This window comes from Trachurus japonicus, chromosome 16 (assembly GCF_045865225.1).
Source record: "Trachurus japonicus isolate A0001 chromosome 16, Traja_1.0".
Lineage (NCBI taxonomy): Eukaryota > Metazoa > Chordata > Actinopteri > Carangiformes > Carangidae > Trachurus > Trachurus japonicus.
Window position 1 is genome coordinate 16,628,932 of NC_140922.1, and position 20,997 is coordinate 16,649,928.

The following is a 20,997-nucleotide window of genomic DNA, read 5'->3' on the forward strand; positions in this document are numbered from 1 at the left end:
TCATTTTTGCTTTTGTAAAACAATGCAGGTCTAGTTAGGAGTAATATATTTCAGGTTTTGGCCATACTGTACTTCGTACTTAGTAGTTTTTGTTTAGTTTTAGCTAACATTTTGTGGGATTTCTTGGTGATTGATAAGACAAATATAGAATATTACCAGGCTTATTACATAATTATCCTTTGTTAATAGCACAGTTGACATATTGCTTAAGTTGTACATAAAGATTGGAGGGTTGGATGCCAACACAGACTAGTGGGCAATGTGTAAACACAGACCTGAGTCTGTACAGTCTCACCAACTCAACAGGTTAGGACTCTTTTGTCATTTTTTCATGCCCTTGATCCTCAGTGACTGAACAGGTGACTTTATTCTTAGTATTTGCATAATATGGATCATTCATATGAGAAATAAATGGAATCTCATTCGTCAAGTTTGTGAAAAATGAAATGAAATATACCATGGAAATGATCCTGGATGCCTGCCATGTGTGATGAATGAGACATCCTCACCACCAGTTGGAGAGCAAATCATACATCAAATGTAGCTGTGGAATTAAAACCATGTGGAACCAATTTTACATTTACATATGACACACGTTAAATTAGGCCTGCTTGGTGAATCTTGCCTTTTGAAGAGACAGCCTTGGCCCAACCACATTTGCATAGCCTACATGCATGTAGGCCACTGCATAAAACAGAGGATCCAAGGTGCAGCTTAGTGTTGCATCAGGTGTGGATGTTTCCGTTATGGCTCAGTATAAAGAGTGTGTTATGTAGTGTTTAATATCAATGTTGAGCAAGCATGATTACAGGTTATCAAAAAAGCTAAATAAGGAAAGACCCGAGTTCAGTCACTGGCGTTGTCTCCCCCCATGTTCCACCAAAAATGCATATTCACACAAAGACGTACAGATGGAAAAGAGACAGACACTGTTTTTATTGGCACATTATATAAAAATAATGAAATAGAGGAACACTGTCCAACAGCTTTGTGACATTTTTGTCTGAATGTTGTCTCTAATCAGTTTATATTTACACACTGATAGTGAATCTCATTTTTGTGGAGAGAAAGACACACTTGAAACAGATGTTTTACCACTAGGGGGCACACAGCATCTCAGCCAGTGATGCTCTTATTCACAAAACGAAACTGCTAAAATGTCTGTTTAGCAGTGAGTGCAGGAGGCCCCTTACTTTCTGAACACTTAAAGGAAATACATGTAAACAAATGCGGAAAATATTTGCCTAGTGCTGTCTTTCTTTAACTACATATTCCCTTTATTTCACTTTAAAAATAAAATATGTCCAGTTTTGTCCAAATCAGAATGTATCCAGTCCACTGGACAATCACAGTGACACTACATCTTACAGCTTCTGACAACACCGTCCAGTGGAGACACATCTCACAAACAGAACAATAATGCTTTCGTTTCATTTTTCTTTTCTTCTAAATGAAAAATCTAAAAGAAAAATCACATTTTTTGTTCCATTCATTTTGTCACAATAGTGACTGAGATCACCTTCTCTGTGACAGCAGAGCAGATGTTTTTCAGAGATCATCCTGTAGTGTTCACATCTGAGTTGCCCTCTCTGTGAAGTCCTGGAGTCTCCTGGCCATCCCTACAGCGTACCAAACTGACATGAGTTCAGTTCTGGTTTGACCCTGTTTCACGTTTTAGGACTTTGCTCTGCTTTCACGGCACGATGCATGTCGCCTTTCGAAGGGCGAGGTAGCCCGTTACAACATCAGTGGGGAGGAGGCGGATGTAGGAGAACTCCTCAGAGGATGTGAAGCGCAGTTTTGTCTGAGGGTCTGTGTAGTTTGCCTGAGGAAATACAATAAAGTATTCAGTGTGTACTTTATGCAAGACAAAGAATGCTGTTCCTAGTTCAGTCACATTTCTATAAAACTGATCACTCACTGGGAGTCCAGAGATATCTGAGTATTTCTTTGCTGGCTTCAAGGAGGGAGGGGCGTCAATGTTGTAGTCTGTAGACACAGAAAGATCATAATAAGATATTATCAAATATATTATATTACGGTATCAAAACTCTACCTCTAAGGACATTTCTCAGACTCAGACTCGGACAACTTTATTAATCCCACCAGGGGCAATTGGTTTCACACATTTCTTCTAATTTACCACTGTAGGCTTATAATATTTAATATAATACTATAATATAACTTAAAGCAGAAGTAAGCAATATTTTTGTGTTAATATAAGTCTTAAATAGTTATATCTTCCCACAGCAATCACTTACATAGAGTGTTTGGACCGAAACACGGGTCTCTCAGTCACTCTGCTCTGCTCTGAGCCGAGGAGAAAACTTTTCCCCGTATCCTACAAGTTTTATCCAATGAGGAGAGAGAACGGCATGAAGGGCTGTGTGTGCAGCCAAGGGATGTGCCTGAATGTGGTGACGTAGGGACGAGGACCAATAGATCCATGACGAGGGCGGGGGCTGCTAACTCCATCAGCTGACAAGACGTTATGGTGCGTTCAAGGCAACTCATCACTCGTGTTTTTCCGACCTGTGAAGTCGTACCAGTTCGATCTGGTACAAGTTCACGGGTCGGAAGTTACGAGTGGCCGTTATAGTGACTTTCACAGGTAAAACAGGTCGGAAAAACACGAGTGGGTTGCCTGGAACGCTACAAAGTCGTAAGTCATGACTTGAAGCTGTAATTTACGGTTTCAAAAGCCTGCCTGGAACGCAGCATTAACCAAAACGACCGGATCGCTTACTTCTGCTTTAAAAATACAATGTGCTGCAAGGAACAGCACAGATGTTCTTTACAGCGTACTGAAAAATGTAAACTAAGTTTATGTAAGACAAAATACACTGAAGAAAAATACAAACGCAACACTTTTGTTTTTGCTCCCATTTTTCATGAGCTGAACTCAAAAACTTTTTCTATGTACACAAAAGAACTATTTCTCTCAAATATTGTTCACAAATCTGTGTTAGTGAGCACTTCTCCTTTGCCGAGATAATCCGTCCACCTCACAGGTATCAAGATGCTGATTAGACAGCATGATTATTGCACAGGTGTGCCTTAGGCTGGCCACAATAAAAGGCCGCTCTATGTGCAGTTTTACTGTGTTAAGGGGTCTGGGGGAGTCCAGGGGGGTCAGAAAACCAGTTAGTATCTGGTGTGACCACCATTGTTGATTGTGGCCTGTGGAGTGTTGGTCCACTCTTCAACGGCTGTGCGAAGTTGCTGTATATTGACAGGAACTGGAACAACACGTTGTCACGCCGATCCAGAGCCCAAACATGCTCAATGGGTGACATGTGACCAGTGAGTATGCTGGCCATGCAAGAACTGGGATGTTTTCAGCTTCCAGGAATTGTTTACAGATCCTTGCAACATGGGGCCGTGCATTATCATGCTGCAACATGAGGTGATGGGCCTCAGGATCTCGTCATGGTATCTCATTCAAAATGGCATCAATAAAATGCACCTGTGTTCGTTCGTTGTCCATAACAATGACAAACTTTAGACAGATTTGTGAACAATATTTGAGAGAAATAGACCTTTTGTGTAGACAGAAAAAGTTTTAGATGTTTGAGTTCAGCTCATGAAAAATGAGAGCAAAAACAAAAGTGTTACATTTATATTTTTGTTCAGTGTAAATGTATCAGTTTCTTGGCCAAACTTGTTATTAATGAGATTCAGTTTCAAATTGAACCTTGCTGGAGTGAAGTCAAAAGGCAAAAATACCTTGAAAACTTTTTGTAAAAATAATTCATGTCTTCGTCATTATTTAGCATTAATATAGATAAATGGTAGACTTTGGAAGATACAAATAGGACGTAATTAAGACCAGCTAAGATATACACAACATGTAGCAGGTAAAATAAAATACAAACACCCACAGTTGGGATCGTGGAGCTTCCAGGGTAACGTCCGCTCCAAAGCCAGAATCTGTTTGAGATTCTTCCAGGTCCGGTTCTTTTTGCCAGCTGCTGCTCCACCAATCCCTGAATGCTGCCAAGATGAAGGAATAAAAAAAAAGCAAAAATTGAGAAAGAGCTTGGGAAGTACCAGACAGGATTAACTTGAACGAGACGTAGGCTACACGGACACTCACCATAAATGAGGGGTCTTTGAATGGTGGAGGCTTTGCTGTGGACTCTGTGGTGATCGTTGGACCGCAGCTGTCGACTGATGCTGCTGCCTTCACCTCTGCCACCGTCTCTACCACTGTCATCTGATGAAACATAGGAAAGCAACAGCTCTTCAGACAAGCAGTGCCCACATTTGGTATTTTGAATGTAAACAAAGTCTGAGGTGGGATGGTGGGTGGGTGGATGGATGGATAATTGTTATTATATCAAGTCTGTTTTTGCATACACCTCACCTTTCTACACTGATCATTTATGGTGCTTTTTTTTTTTTCCACTGGGCACTTTTATGTAAACGTTATATGTAGGGTATGTAGCCTACGTATGTAACTAATTGTTGTATTGTGTCTGAAACAGGTCTCTCTTGGAAATGAGACCCCGTGTCTCAATGAGATTACCTACATAAAGGTTAAAAAAAAAAAAGTAGAAAAAAAGACTTGCACTCCCCTCTCTGACGAGATTTCCACTGATTTGTAGTTTAATAGTAGCCTAATGTCAATACCATTCTTTATTGTGAAGGACGCATCTATTACACTGCTTTTTTCCCCCGTTCATTTAGTTGGTTGTTAAATCTGTGTGTCTGTGAAGATGACGGTCAGAGGTCAATACTGAGGACCCGGGGTACAGACGGACAGCTCAGTGAAGTTAATGTAGCATCACGGCGTGTGCGTCTTTACCTGCACCTGTGTCTGCGCTGTCTGTGTCGCTGTCTGCGGGGGTTTCTTCTTCTTGCTGCCGCCCCCGGTGACCTGCGGGGCGGCGGAGACGGCCGGGCCCCCGGCGCGCTTCTTCCCCCGGAGAGCGGCGGCGGCGGCGGCGGCGGCGGGAGGCTGAGCCCTGACGGTGATGGGGATCTGAGACGCCATTTGTAGCGATACGGCACCGACGTGGTTGTGATACGTGATGTAAACGCTGCCTTCTTGCTCGAAACCGTACAGTCTATGCTCGTAACTCAGCGTCCATCGTCCGGCCTGTAAACATCTCCTCAACCGGATGGGAAACTTTGTCTTCTTCCCTGGAGGTTGACAACCAACCATTAGGTGCACTCCGCCACCTTGTGGACAGGAGTGTGGTTCAGAAACACCTCTTGTTGGCCCTACTGTATATCTTTCTGCTTAGTCCTGTCTAAAAAACTAAAAATAGCTCTATTTTTTTTCCACTGTCCTAATCCTATTCACTTCCAGTAGGCTATATCTAGGCTAATAATTTTAGAAATTGTCACACTAACAGGCTTTATGCACAGGCACAGCTCCACTACTTCCTGTCTGACCATGGGCTCTATGCACAGCTCCACCACTTCCTGAATTTAAGGCAGGTCCTTCATTTCCTGTCTTACATTATTGGACAAACTGATTAATCCAGGTGTGTCTGACCATTGTGACTACTCAGACACACCTGGATTAATCAGTGTGTCCAATAATGTAAGAGAGGAAATGAAGGAGCTTGTTTAAATTCAGGATGTAGTGGAGCTGTGCATAAAGCCTATACTTGATTACTGTAGCCTATACCTAACCACTGTATTTTCATATTTTGTGCATTAAAACGTGTCATTAAAACTAAAATTAACATTTGTATTGTGTTTCAATTAAATATGAGTGCAGCAAAAATTTAAAAAAAAAACCAAATAGAAACAGCAGCAGGCAAACGACATACCCCTGAACAAGAGAATTATACCTGATTATATCAGAGCGTCCGTTCAGTATCTTTCTTCACAGTCCAACACAGGTTCCCTACCCACCCACTTAACCACTAAACACTGCATCTGCTGATATTTTCACAGTCCTATTTTACACAATAAAACACACTAAATTAAGCACACAACTTTCACATTACATATCATCCAAAATGTTTTCCCTCACTGTGCCATCTTTTCATGAAAGTCAAGCTGTTCTGTTGGTCGTACCTTTAGAAAAGGTGAAACAGGTGATTCCAAAATTCCTTTGTTCATGAAGCAGCTGTTCAGTTGAAAAATTGAACATACCAATACCATACCTTGAGAAAAGAGGGGGGGCTTTGAAGATGTATGAAGAAGAGCATGTCACTGTGATCAACACACATACAGAGTTTCCATGTGTGCACATACAGCATGACACTATGCATACACAAATGCATACACATACACCAGCTTGATTCTCTGTTTCCATTGTAGTACCCTGATGGTTCAAGTCGAGAAATTCTGGGCAGTATGGCTGTCACTAAAAGAGAGAGATGGTAAGGTCAGTTTATTCATGCCTAAGTTTTTTACTTCTGCACAGAAGACTTGTTGAATAAGTATACACACATTAATAAAGGATAAAGTCTACAATATTGCCTACAAGTTTAAACTTACGTTGAGAACTGGGCTGGCCAAGTAGCTAAAAAGTGTTCTCATATACAGTAAGCTTAAAAAAAGAGAAAAAGATAGGTATTGCATATAAAACACACACATTAGCACACACTTAAGACATTTTCATTGCTTCAAGGTAAAATGAAAGTGTTTTTGCATACACAGCCATGTACTGTAACATTAACAAGAAATTATATAGGCTAAAATCAACATTAATTTAGTAATTGGGATATGCAGACTCTGGCAGTGGAGTGTTGCTGCCACCATGTGTTTGAGTGCAGTTTCTGCACACGGTCATCTGCATAGTTTTACTGTAAAGAAAATATCACAGTGGTGTCACATAATGGATGAGCTCTCAAAGACGAGACGATTACTTTTTAGCCCCTTACTGATCTTATATGATAAAGCTGATAACATTCCTCCAAAGATTCACAGTATACTTGAGTTTTTAGGCACTTGATTGCATGTAGCTGCTACCTGTTCATGATCTCCTATAACAAAGGAGCTTCTGCCCTTCCTTTTAATTATACTTTCTTCTTTTTCTTCTTCTTGTTTAGTCCAAGTTTTATCCTTAAGATTTACAGGAAAACGAAGCGTTACAAGCATGTAGCTGCTTCTGAGGCCTTATTGGATTGATGGTAGCCTATTTCTGTAAGTAGTGACCCATAAAACAAGCTACAGTTATGGGACTCCAGTTCCAGCAATGTTCCAGTTCCAGCTGTGCTGTGGTATTTATACATGCTGCAGTCAACACAATATTTAATTATTATTGTGTGCATTTTATGTATTATTACATTTTCCTACAAGGCTTTCTGGCTTAAAGTTGTATTTAACGTCTCCTTCTTGGTGAAACACTGACAATATTAACTTGTCCAAACACCAAAGGGCAACACGGAGAAGGTATTTCAGGGATATGTCCCACCTCCTGTCTCGTGACACCTTAATTTCAGGCTCATCTTCTTTTACAAATGATGTTGGAAGTACAGGTTCAAATGTTCAAACTATTTACCCACTAATGTAAGAGCCTCTTCAGATAATTTGTATTGTGACCTAGAGGCAGATGGTTACTGTATACTCTCCCCTCAGAGTACAGTGAAAATTACCGACCATCCAATAGCTTGCAACCTGTTATCATAAGATTATAGGCCCAGTCTTTTAACAAAAAACAGCTTTCCTCTCTTGACATCAAGTCTTTATTCATCTGTCTCTGAAAGTGTTATAGAACCCTATCTGGTATTTTATCCAGTTAATGTCAGTTACGACATCAAAATGCACTGGTTAGGAAGCACTGCAGTTGAAAACTAGCTAGCCAGTATGTGAGAATGGCCAAATATATCTATAAAAGTTATAACATGGAGCAAAGAAACTTAGTTGGACAAATGCAAAAGAGTGGAAGTGGAAAACCTTCCCACACAGGGATCCCTATGTTCAGGTAAAATGAAACAAGCTTATGTGTCAGCATAACACTGCAGGCTGAAGTGGCCGACGGTTGCTGCTGGCTGATTAGAGTAGGATCCCATGCCTTGGGGGGTACATATTGTCTTGTCCTTAAGTCACAGTGTGTTTCACACAAACACCTTTGAGGGGAGAGTGCCTCCAGCAAATCCATCAATCAGCCCAGGCCCAGCGGGGAGGGCCCTGTCAGTATCCACACATCTTCGCACAATAAAGACATACAGCTTCCAAATTCAACACAATGCCCTCTGAGACTGCTGTGGAGACCTTGATGAGCTAAGGGATGCTGCTGTTAATGCTTGTATGTGCGGAGGTGTATTTGAAAACAAACACAGGGAAGATTTACTGCTACGTTCCCGTCCTTGTCCTGTCTTATACTGACTAGAGGACCACACTCACAGGGGAAATGCTGATTCAGAGGAAGGTCTTTCCAAATGTCTCATTCATATTTCAGCACCGGCATGCTGCTGCTGCCAGCTACATGAATAAAGTATATCTAGAGACTCTGTGCGAGCTCAATTGCAAACAGATATGAATGTTTTATGGCTGAAGTTAAACTATGAGCTGTAACTGTGGGGCATTGGACCCGCACACTCAATTCCTTATGAACACATCACCTACTGTATCAGGCAGACAGCCGGCTGGAGCAGCACGCCGGAACCAGCGACATCAAAGTAAAAGATTTTGCACCAGCTGGACTCAAACTTATAGTCTAAACACACCTGTGCTACACAGAGCTCTTCTGTCAAACAAGAGAAGCCGTTTTCAGCTGTCTGTTACGCTCTTGAAACTGTCCTGCTGCTGCAGAAACCATAGAAAAAGCATTTTCACCATGAAGTTGATTTTCAACTTGACACACACATAGATGCGCTGTATGAATGTATGCTCCAAGGGATGTTATTTAACAGCAGATTATGCGAGCTGTTTTCTGCTCTAGTGATTCTGGGTGGTATGCAAGCCAAATGTGTAAGCCACAGCCTGAAGCCCAACTTATTGATCTGTGTCAGCAGGTCATTGACTGGTGCTGGATATGTGACAATGTTTGTAATGGGAATGGATAGGTGTCACGTGTGTCAGTGCATGCATGTGCGTAGGCAGATCCTAGTTTGAGGACATATTTACATAGGAGAAGATTACGCAAGTATGTATGGGTCTGTGTTGTGAAAAAGAGAAAATGTAAATGAGAAACAGAGTGCTTTTAATCTAGTCTTTTGGATGTAGTCATTAAAATATTTAATACACTAGCTGTAAATCAGTCTAACATCACAGTTAAACACATTTGTACAGCTCTGATAAATCATGGTAAATCATCAAGCATCCTTGCTCAAGGGTGTAGTGTTTTGATGGACAATGCCCTCCTTTCTTCTACCTGGTCTGTGTTTAAAATTGATTGTAGTAGTTTAAAACTATACTACAATCCCTCACCTCTGTCTTTAATCTACACTCATGCTGTACAGAGGACAATATTTACTTTGAAAGAATAACATAAATCAAACTGCTTTATTAAATTAAAGCCCTCACAGCTTTAAAGGGGATTTGATGCAGATGACAGTGGGGGTTTGTCTTCCAAATGAAAGCTATAATTAGAGATGACAAAAAACCCAGGTTGTGAGAGCCTTTTGCAGATGTATAATGACTAATACAAGACGGCATGCTTGTTGAGGGGGGAATGCAAATAAGCAGCATGTATCACATATTTAATCATTCACTGCACTGAATCTCACTTCCTGAATACATTCTGCATGACCTGACCTAGAAGCAGAGCTTTATTGCTGTACACATCTCATCAAGTCGAAGCAGGGTGTTTTTGTCGGTGCAGGTAGGACGTCCAGTCATAAAAATGAGACACGGCTCCTCACTGACTTCATTATGTACAACAGGAGTTTGGCGGCAGTGCTGACGCAGGCCAGTTTGCATGTGTAACTCTCAGAAAGTGGGCTGACACATCTTTCTCATCATGTATTGGCCAATCAGAATTACATCTTCTTTAGAATTACAGCCATGCCTGTACCGCCCAATCTGAGACATGATTTACCATCCCTGTGAAAGAGCAGTCCATAAATTGGTATCAACTGAAGAAAATGAACTCATGGAGTCAGGCTGCAAGCTCTGGCTGGCACTGGCAACTGTCTGAGCACTCCCAAGTGCTTCTCTTATTCTGGTAATAAATTGTGACAAAAAAAAAAGGTTGCGCCTGCAGTGAAGACATTTAAACACTCCCTTGATGGAACAGGTAATAGTGAGCAATACTGTTGACACCTTATATATAGCTTCCTGTAACCTGAGTATCCCATTTGCCATAAACAGTTCTTCTTTCCCTTCTAGAGGAAAACAGGTGACAATTATCGTTTTCTACTCTCTTTTCTCTATTGTTTCTCTTTTCTTTTTCAGACAGTACTATGACAGGTCCTTAACTGTATCAGAAGGTCTCACTGGATTGATGGCATGTTTGCAAGTAGTGGCCAATAAAAACAGTCAAAGATCGTGGCTTATGTGACGTATTGTGACATATTCCACCAAGTAGATCAGCTTGTATTTCATAAAACATGCGTACATGCATAGTAGACCTTCCTGTTGGGGAGATAACAGGCAATGTTTTAACAGTGTCGGAGTTTCCTAAGTAATTAAAACTTTTCTTCGCCATCAAGGTTATATCATCTAATGATATGATAACAATTTTGGAGGCAGCCTTGATTAAAACACTCCAATAAGTTCAGGAGATGGCCAACTACTAGTAGATCGCTAACAGAATAAAATCAAAAATATCGGATGCAGAGTCAATTTTTCATATCCTGTTTAGGCAATATAAATATTAAATAATTCAAGCTTTCTAGGAAATGTGAGATGCGATTTCAGCCTATATTTGCCATTATAGCCTGTAATTCCAGTGGAGGTCTTTACTTACTTCTGAGTGCCCACCTAAAACCATCAGCTTTCACAGCGACAGAAAATGCCAGTTGAAATTCCTATCTTGTAAATGTGGGGCAGCAGCTTCCCTGAGGGTCATATAGGCTACATATGGCTGCAGCTGAAGCTGTTCCTACTTCACATCCAACAAGATAATATGCGAGGTTAACACACTGATGAATTATAATGTGTTACATGTTAAATAGGCCTATATTTACTATGACTTGCCCTTGGTACTATTTATGTTCAATAATTGGCCTACATTAGCCTGCATCTATTCTGCACTATTCTTGTCTCATGCTATTAGTAGCCTACTGCTTTTGCTAAAAGAGTTTAATTAATGAGATAATGTGTAGGCTGCATTATATTTATTGACCTCTATGGCGCCTACATGACCCTGGAGTTCAGTTTTGCTTAAAACCGATAGCCCATCACTAATCTTGGTGCAGGGTGCAGCTTTAGACTCATTTGAATGCAGTTGTAACACTTTTTAGACTATGTAAAACAGGATGGGATCAGTTATAGTATTTCTTCCGGGTTGGGGGGTAGTGGAGGGAGGGATGAGCAGTGATGCTGCTGTCTGTGTTTGCTCCGCACATCAGCAGCCAGCCAAGCTCCTCCGTCCTCTCTCCCTTGTAGTCAGACAGACCGAGGCAGAGGCAGCAGCACGTCCGTCCGCGGAGAGAGGGAGTTCACACGGCACACAGCGCCGCTGCAGACCGACCCCACGGTCCCTCTAACGGGCTTCCCCCGCTGGATGTCTCCCCTCGCGTCGCGGTCTGGCACTGGAAAGACTCCGCTCCCGACTCGGTTTTTATTTTATTTTGGTAACCGGTTGGTCTCGACGACACGGAGAGGAGGACCACACTCCCTCACCACCACCACCACCACCACCATCATCATCATCACCACCGTTAGCTCGCTAAGCTAGCTAGCCTGCTAACTTAGCCGTGACACTTTGAACCAGTGGTGTAGTCTCATTTGTTGTAGTGGGGATATATACTGCTCTTTTAGGTGGATACACTGCTGTTCATACCTGTATCCCATAGAATGTATTTAGATTATAGTGTTGTTGTAGTGGGTATGCTGAAATATTAATGCATTTTCAGTGGGTATATGAGTATAGTACCTGAGTATCACAGACTACACCACTGCTTTGAACCGTATCGGCGTCAGTTTAGCCTGCGGTGTCTTGCGCCACAGCGGCGGCGGATCGAGGTGCCCTGTCCCCACTGGGTAAGCGAACAATTAATGTGAAATATATCATATCGTTGTTGTGTATCTGTGTATGTATGTGTGTGTTTTTTCCTCTTCTTTTTATGGCCACATTTCCCCACCGCTGGCTTGTGCGCTGCTGTGTATAGCGGTAAAACGTAGAGTAGGAGCAGCGGACTGGCGCTATGGCAGAGTGGCTCATGTTGACAGAAGCAGCCGCCGAGCAGCGGAGATGTGATGCGAGGCTCCGTTAAACACACAAATCGTCGCTTTAGGTCGCCGCTACGTGTCCGACAGCGGCTTGTTTTTTTTAACCACTCAGAAACACACTCAAGGAAACAAAAACTGTTTTGTTTTGTTTTTCTGAAGCTCATTAATACTTTTATAGTCACCATTATTGTTAGCGTTCACTCTTGACTGTCGATTTGTGGTGAATGGGCCACTGCTATGTAGATTAACATCACTCACTCTTGCCGCATTTGACTGCAGCCAGTTTTCCTAATGGTTTATTTGATAGATAGATAGATAGATAGATAGATAGATAGATAGATAGATAGATAGATAGATAGATAGATAGATAGGCTGCAGAGCAATATAATGTCAATCCAGGTTTAAAGTTGCCTGTAATGGTTACAATGGACTGTGGATGTGGTTTTCCTCATTTCTCAAAACGTTACAAAGCTTCAGGGGTTGCATCACTACCTGGAAAGATGAGGTGTGCACCAGGAATTTAACCCCTGGTTGGTATTTGTTGCGTCTCTTGTGTCCTGATAGAGGTCAGATGATTTAGTTTAGCTTGATCCAAATAGGGAAAGAGAGAGTGAAAAAAACTAGTGGCCACAATTAACCTTTCCCTTCCTTGGTTTGACTGCAGTCTCTGAGCCCATCTCCTCCTTCCTGCTCCTCTGGATGATCACGTTTCATGTAGCCTAATTCATTCATTGAGAGGCAGTGTGTATGGTTTTACTGGAGCATGTGGTGCCTGTTCTGTGTCTGTCTGTGTGGAGGAGAGAGAGTCACTGAGTGAGTGAGAGAAGAGAGGCTGAGCCTGTATGAGTGAGCATGCATTAACAATGCTGTAATTATCTCCAGAGATAAGAAAATGGATTCACTATCAATCCTGCTGGAGGTGGCAGTTGCTGAGCGGAGCAGATGAAGATGTAGGATTGACAGGGAGCCAGTTAAATTTATCCATCATGTTCCTCAAAGGGAGAAAATAGAGGAGCATGTATTATTTATCCTGTGTGCGTGTGGCGTTGCTTGTCTATGTGCACTGGGAGAATAAATTGCTGTATCTTTGTCCTACCTGTAGCATTGGTTCTTTGAGTTGCCGATGACCTTGATCATTTTTTGGACATTACTCCAACTATAAAAGATGCACTGACTCAACCAAGCAGGGCAGTGTATGGCAGTATGTGTGGCTTTGCAGCCATTTCCTGACCTATGTTGTATGGGTTATGTTTAGGACCTTGCCTCAGTGCTGCAATATTTCTGAACTGAGGTCTGTGTTCAGGCACGATCGTCTACCACTGAAAGGAAATGAATCATGTTCCTCATTTCAAGGCCGTGGAGTCGGCATGATGCGTTTCCTGACCTATGTGTGTTCAGGCCGCAGCAGATGTGCCTGCCTTTGTGAATTTGTACCTCTTTTTTATGCCCGATTTAGGATATTTGCGAATTGGAAACATTTTTTCCAGTCTTCAGGACTATTTTATTAGAGTTGAATATCTAGGATTTGATAAAATTATATCACTTAACTACAAAGTGATTGGCATCAGTAAGGGCCATATACGTATAAAGAACAAAATATGTGTGCGTGTCTGTGTACTGTATGTGCACGTGTTGATAAAAACAGTCGGTATAATCATAATAATGACATGCTTTGAAATCCAATTAGTATCATTTTAAATCATGTGCACACACATGCAACTAGAACACTTGGTATTCTGTGTTTTCACTTGTGATAAGAAATGACACTTCTTTTTTTTGCTAGATTTTGCTCTTCACAATGTGAAATTGAAAGTGAAAGATGTTTTTAAGTGTATTGGTATTTGTGAGTGTGTGTTTGTCATCGAGGGTGGCTGTGGTGCATTTATTGCTCTGAGCTGGCCTGGAACAATAGCCCTATTCTGGCCCGTGTCTCCGGAGGGAGGCAGCAGCATTCGGCGTTCCCGGCACTCTGAGTGCCAGCAAGGCTTGGTTTGGGATTGGGTTTCCACAGCCACCTGGAGCTCAGAGCACAGGAATGCCATTGTTCCTCTTTCCAGACTATGGCCGGATCAGGCACACATGCAAACACACATTCGCTTACATAGACACATGCATGTACACACATTTATTACACAATATGCAAGAGAAGCTCTTACCACCTTTCCTGTCCCCCCAAAACTAGGGTCAACCTGTTTTCTTCCGTTGTCATTGCTAACATTAACAAACAGTGACCTGTCCCTGCTCACCCTCTGTGACCGGATACTAGCGGCAGAGCGTTACACTCGTCTGGGTGGCTCCTTCTGTAAAGCACTCTAAATGTGAGCTAAACTCATTGTTGTTTGGCTGTTTTTGCTGTTGCTTTACTCATCTGATAATAAACAACCAGCTAAATACTTAACACAGATATTAGATGCAACTTTATTGATCCCGAAGGAAATTACATGATATGTGAGGTGAGTGAGAAGTTGTTGGAAATGTCCTTTGTATGTTGAGTGACAAAAAAATCTATAGAAAAGTTGAAAGGAGGTAAATCAGTTCAGTAATTTATTGGGCAAAATTTGCGATCTGACTTTGGTTGCAGTTCAGACAAAACAAGTCATTTGAAAACATCACCTTGGGGGATGTGAATTTTTAATGAACAATTTTCACCATTTGCTACACCAAACAAGCAACTGATTAATCAAAAAGATCATGAACATATTAAATGTTCATGAAAATAAAAGTTGCTTAGACACAGTCGTGAAGAACTGTAACCTTGAAATTGAATTTTAACTCAGTAATAATATGTATATTGTCATAGAGAGCCTAGAGCAAGTGTACCAACACCTCTCAGGTTATATCTGTCGTAGCTGGTGAAATGTCACGTTGACTTTATTTACTTCTTTCTAATCAAATCTCCCTTTCCCAAGAAAACATTGGTGAGTGATTACTTTTCAGGCACATCAGACAGACTTATCTCCACACTTTGCATCAATTTGTTTTGATAATGTGGCAGTGTAGAGGAAAGAAGATTTGCCTCTCTCAGATCTGCCCATTATAAAGTTTCTTTTTCAGTAATTACAATAATCTGAACGATCAGAGCTGCATTAACATAAATACTTTCAGTTTGTTTAGAGTAGTGGAACGAGCACCGTGTGAGTGGTCTCATTTCTAAAAGACGCTGTTACTTAAACGTATATAGGCCTTGTTTATTTTGCTTCAAGTGTTATAAAATCAACTTAAATTAATCTTTTAAATAAATAAAAATCACTGTAGAGATGTTGAAGTTAGTTTTGCAACATCAGATACCAGTGAGTTAAATGGTTGCTCTTTAGACAAAGTGAGAGAGAAAGAAAACAAAGAAGGATGAGAGGGAAAGAGATAGCCATCAACAGCATTTAGCGTTTTTTTTTTTTCTTTCTGCCTCTCAGTCCTCTAGGTCTAGGGAGTCAGGCAGTTTTAGTTGTGTGTGTATGTGTTTGTGTGTGTGTGTGTGTGTCCTCTGGCTCTCCAGCAGGTCACATTAGGGATAGAGTTGCACAGAAGTGGGTCAGCCAGTGCCACCAGGGAGTCTTGCCAGCTCCCTGCTTGCTCTCAGGCTGCAACCAACTAGAGGCCAACACAAACACCTTAGTTGTGTACATGATCCTTGTACATGTGTATTGTTTGCAGGTAGTAATTGTTAGTGTGTGTTTATATGTAGACTTGCAGTTACTGAGTGTGAATAGAGCGGTCTTTGCTGTTTGTCATTCACTGACATAACATTACTCTGCTTAGTTCGCTGTACTTTGACTCCTCGTAAACAGCTTTGCTAAAAAAAAAAATCAAATATTCTGATAAGTTCTGAAGGCAAAAAGAACGTCAAGCCGAAGCTATTGTGCAGCGTGTGGACTGCATACAGGGCTTTTTTACAGATGATTCAGAGCCTGTCACAATCAGTGTGTCTCAGCTGGATGGACACGCTGTTTTCTGCTGCCATAATTATAAGAAAATAGGATTAAGCCCAGTATTCAGAATTGGTTCTTGCGACATTTTGTCCTATCACAATGGACAACACTGGGTGAAAGACGGCTCGATGAAAAGCCGGCCATCACAGAAAGAGGCAAGACGCAGAAGTATTGTATAAATATTGGGGAAGGATAGCTATAAGGACGGTAAATGTCTGACCAATCTATTGAACGACACACCTAAATGAGATCAGAATCTGATGCAGCTAATGGGTATTATGGGGACATTATTATGAATGTGTGAATAATAAATGTAAAAACACAGTTTTAACTGCGCATACAGGACACACATCTGCGCTGAACCTGCTTTCATTTGTCTCATCAGGAGAATATGCAAATGCCAAATCTTCCACATTTCTGTTACAAATGGGCATGTCAGTGCAACCTTGTTATCTTGAGTAAAATCCAAATGGATGTGCAAATGTCAGTAACTGACTTGCTATAAGTCCAGTTGGCTTTGGCGTAGTGTGCTGTACTGTACTCTACTGTACTGTCATTGTTTATCTCATAAGCAGAACTTGTCCCTGATAGCACAGAGCTCAAGGAGTCACCTTCCAGCTCACCTGGAAGCTTTGTGTGTAACCCTATACACTACGCTTAGCTTAGCTTTGCTCCAACAATTACCTTCTTTGTGCTGCTCATGTCTCTGTATGTTGCTCGCAGCATCGGTTTAAGTCTGAGATATGACCTGACAGGCAAAAGCATAGTTTCCATGGAGACAGCCATGCTCCTTGCCTACCCCCCCTCCACCCTCCACACACTCCCACCATAGGAGGAAGTGGAATATGTCCAATTTCTGCTGACTCATGGAGTAACAATTGTATGACACACACTTGCACACAGATGTCTCTCCTCACTCTGGCCTAGTTATTGTTTTTTGTGCCTTTTTAGCCCGTTGGAAACTGTTTGCAAGTGTGTGTCGGCTTCTCGGCCCAGCTCATTCGCTGATCTCTTCAGTAAAACGTGAATGTCATGGGAATTGTCTGTTCTGTTGTCTCGACTCTTTGTTTTGATAATTGCGTCTCAAAAACAATAGTACTACTTTACGCAAACACTGTCAGTAACGCTGTAAAGCTGTTCTGACTGTCCAAGGTTACATTTGATTTATGCAGCGATACAGCATGTGAGTCGACCTTTGCCGTACAGGAGCAGCCACGGTGTATAAGCTTTAACTCTGAATGAGCTCTGAATCCATTGCTTTGTACTAGCGGTGCTACTGTATTGTACTGTACTACTGTAGCATGCCTGTTAGCACTGGTCAGCCCTGGTTGTAGGCTAGTAGATGGGTTCAAACCAGGGGCTTATTTGATTTGAGGCAACACTACTAAACACTGCGCCAGTGTATTCACAGAGCTGTCAAATCTGGAAAAGCCCAAAGAGGATTTATGGAGATTTAAGACTCAATTCTCTCTGCTTTCATCCAAACACGAGCACCTGGATGACAACACTTAATGGGTCTTGTGTTCACACAGCGCTTTCACACGGAGGCCCTCGGTACCTAATGCACTGTTAAAGGAAGGACCTTGAGCCTCGCACGATGCTTATTAGTTGTCGTGTCCCTGATAAAGATTTTTAAGCCAAACCCATAGCCAGCTGATGGATGTGGTGAGAGAACTTTGAAGGTCATTGAAAAAAAGTCACACATGGGTAATAGAGGACCCCTGGGGCTTATATGATAAGTGGATGACAAACAAGTGCATGTGATTTATGGTGAGCTTATGTATTATGCTGGAGAAATCAAACAACAACATTGATGAAAACCGACTGGCAAATATGTTGGTGCTGCACACTCTGTCACATACGTCAATCTACTAGGGTGGGGGGATATGGTAATATGTAGAGGCAGTATAACCCCCAGAGATTTTCACTACTGTTGACATCTAGCTATATTACGACAAGTGTGTTCTGCTGAGTGAAAAAATGTTTTGAGAAAAGGAAAACAAACTTCCAAAATGTATCTTCAAACAAAAACGACCCTTCAACGCATGAATTTCATATTGAAAAGTGAAAACGTTTGTCCGTGTTTTCAGCTTTCTTTAACGAGTTTTATCAAATTAACCAAGGGAAACGTGAAATTGTGGTTACATAAAACTCCATGCTTTCTTGTTACCACTGAAAGTAAATTGTGGTGAAGACCAAAAGGAAATTGGCAACCAGAACCAGTTCAGTTTTAATTTGTTCTCACCGCACCGGACAATGAATGAGTTCATGTAGCTTTTCGTTTACTTTTCCAGGGTTTCCTCCGATGGCGAACCAAAACAATTCAATGGTACAAGGCGTTTCAACAAAGCAACAATCAGAATGTGACCCCACTCTTTAAGAGGTGTGACCGTACTGTCATATTTTATTTTATTATTCCAAACACGGCCCAAGTTTGTGTCTGCAACTTTTTGACACAGAGGAGAAAGAGAAGTGTAGGAGGGCAGAAAGGACAGTCCCCCTGCTGTGGCAGCTCTGTGCTCTATCTTAGTTGTGTGACAGAGAAACCTATCTGCCCCGGGCTCACCCTGACCAAGGTACAGCTCTTCCCTCTGGGCTTACATACACAACCATCCATCTCTGGCTCTTATCAGCTACCGGGCTGCTACTCAGTCTCTGAGTGCCTTTGTTCATGTGTGTGGGTCTGGGGACACTATGAGTGGGGTTGTTCTGGCCCAGTCACACTGATAGCCGTATCAACAGTTACTCCTAGCTGATGAACTGCAGAACAAAAGGCCCATTGTTTGTCTGAGTGTGTGTGTACATGTGTGTATGTGCTAAGCCACCAGAAATTGTATTTCTACAAGCCACAAATGTCAAGCGCACTGCGCTCATGTGTCCTGGGAATCTGTTAGTGTGTGTGTGTGTGTGTGTGTGTGTGTTTGTGTGTGTTTTTGTGTGTTTTTGTGTGTTGTATGTTGCTGCAGTGTAATCTGCCAGAGGCTGAGATGTGGGTCAGTGTGGCTGCAGCTCTGCAGGGAGAGACAGCAGCAGGATACTGCCTCTACTGTAGAGGGACTTGTCTGGATAAACAAATGCTTCATGACAATTTAAAGTGAAGCGGCATTTTTTGTGCATTTAAATTTTCATATACAGTATACTGTAACACAAATGCTCTGGCCTGTTTCTGTGTGCTTAGATAGATGTGTTCAAACTGGCTAACATGGGCATTTGAAACAGTCTGGAAGCACCCTTATTAGCATAGGATCTACAGAGGTGTAGTGATAGAAATCTATGTGACTTCTTAATAAGGCTAGATTGGAAAGAGGATGGACAGATTAGTCATGCCTGGGGCTCATAGTGGATTTCACCTGCAGTCATTAAGCCAAAATTATTGCTGAACATTTCAAACTCACAATGAAAGCTTATTGGAGGTTATGTAGTGTGACTAGGGGTGTGCGTGTCTAGAGGCTATTGACCTCATGACAGAGCTGCTTAAATGAAATATTGATAGCATTAGCTTGGTGAGGAAACCTGTGTATGTGTAAAAGCGACTTGAGTTATTTGTCTATATTTAGAGCTTTGGCTGGTGATTGATTGTGCATTTTGCAGCAGCCAATAGGCTATTGAGTATCCATTTTTAATAGAAGATATGGTCACACAGACCAAATGACCTGAACTGGTCCAGCAGAATTTAATGGCAGGATTAATAAGCACTGAGTGTGCAGACAGGCAGGTATAGCTTATATAATACTGCCGACTGCCAATAACAAATAACAAGTAATAGAGGACGTCTCAGTTTGTTGATAACTTACTTTTAATGGCAGTGTGTGAGCAGTGAAATGAAAAATGTCCCTCTCACTTGTGAAAGAATAAAAGATTTGTTTTTTGTCGGAGGCTGAAGCAGTGGATACCACACACACAAACACACATAGCGCGGTGACTCAGCACACTTTGCCTGCCACTTATATTACTGTATGTGGGCTCTCTAGATGTCTGCTGCACATGTATCATGTCGTCCTAGCTTTGCATCCACTGACAGCGTTACATGCAGCCAGTCCACTTCCTGTGGGACTGCATGCATTGACGCATCACTCACAGCTCATTTTTCAGACTCTGTGTCACTCCCTCCCCACAAGCTTCATTATCGAAAATGTTAAAAAAAAAGATTGGCACAGTTATGTAGTTTAAAAGTAGCTTTTTCTCAGAAAACCTGCTAAATAGTTAGCTAATTCTGGCCATAGAGGAGCAGTGCAAAATCCCAGTTGAAGTGATTAAGGAAGTGAATTTGAAACAGTAGTAAAGAGATTAGATTATTTTTAAATGCGAGTTCCCCTTTTTTATATTGTCAATCCGAGCGTTTATAAATGTTTTCTGCTGGGAAAACCTAGTTCAATTCCCTCATCCCTGCATTTGGGTTCAACTTCATGTTGCAGTTTTCTTATCTTCCTGATTTTATTTATTTACGAAGGGGAGGAAATGTCAGTGTTTTTCCCGTGGTATGGCTGTAAACTGACTTTTTAAAAAAAAGATCTGAAGTCAGAGGAACTTACTATTTCATGGTGTGGGCAGTGTCTGTCATATCTGCCTCTTGTGTGCAGTGGTCCTGAATCTATGTAATTACCTCCTCCAGGGAGATTATGTTTTCACCCGTGTCCGTTTGTTTGTTGTTTTGTTTGTTTGTCAGCAGGATTATGCAAAAACTACTGAACCAATTTGCACCAAACTTCTTGGAGGAATGAGACATGAGCCAAGGAAGAACCCGTGACATTTTGAGGCAGATCCAGATCATTTACTATGAATTAGATTTTTTTTCTCAGGTCTTAAGTGTGTCGTTTTGATTTTATTC

At 41.6% G+C, this 20,997-nt stretch overlaps 2 protein-coding genes across 3 annotated transcripts in view; one reads left to right on the plus strand and one right to left on the minus strand.

Annotated features, from left to right (window-relative positions):
- Positions 1–866: 866 nt before the first annotated feature.
- On the minus strand, positions 867–5,173 carry ino80c (INO80 complex subunit C). Of its 2 annotated transcripts, none has more exons than XM_085802160.1 (5): positions 4,808–5,173; positions 4,097–4,216; positions 3,882–3,993; positions 1,922–1,989; positions 867–1,825 (listed from the first exon to the last, which is right to left on the minus strand). In XM_085802160.1, exons 1-5 carry the CDS (start codon positions 5,165–5,167, stop codon positions 1,694–1,696), a joined length of 792 nt encoding a protein of 263 aa, XP_085658286.1. In that variant the 5' UTR covers positions 5,168–5,173; the 3' UTR covers positions 867–1,693. The 2 variants fall into 2 exon arrangements, with proteins under 2 accessions (XP_085658286.1, XP_085658287.1); XM_085802161.1 differs by having other exon boundaries at positions 915–1,825; positions 4,814–5,126.
- A 6,597-nt stretch (positions 5,174–11,770) lies between these two features.
- galnt1 (UDP-N-acetyl-alpha-D-galactosamine:polypeptide N-acetylgalactosaminyltransferase 1) overlaps positions 11,771–20,997 on the plus strand; it is a 37,783-nt gene continuing 28,556 nt past the window's right edge. The window contains exon 1 of the mRNA XM_085802170.1: positions 11,771–12,054. The gene's annotated coding sequence lies outside the window, so the exon portion shown is untranslated. The remainder of the gene's footprint in view (positions 12,055–20,997) is intronic.

Excerpts from the sequence above, each read along its gene's own strand:
- ino80c (XM_085802160.1), bottom strand. The coding sequence starts at position 5,167 with ATGGTTGGTTGTCAACCTCCAGGGAAGAAGACAAAGTTTCCCATCCGG. Across the intron at positions 3,994-4,096 it reads TCAAAGACCCCTCATTTATG|CATTCAGGGATTGGTGGAGC; the intron begins GTGAGTGTCCGT and ends TCATCTTGGCAG. Across the intron at positions 1,990-3,881 it reads GAAGCTCCACGATCCCAACT|ACTACAACATTGACGCCCCT; the intron begins GTGGGTGTTTGT and ends CTGTGTCTACAG.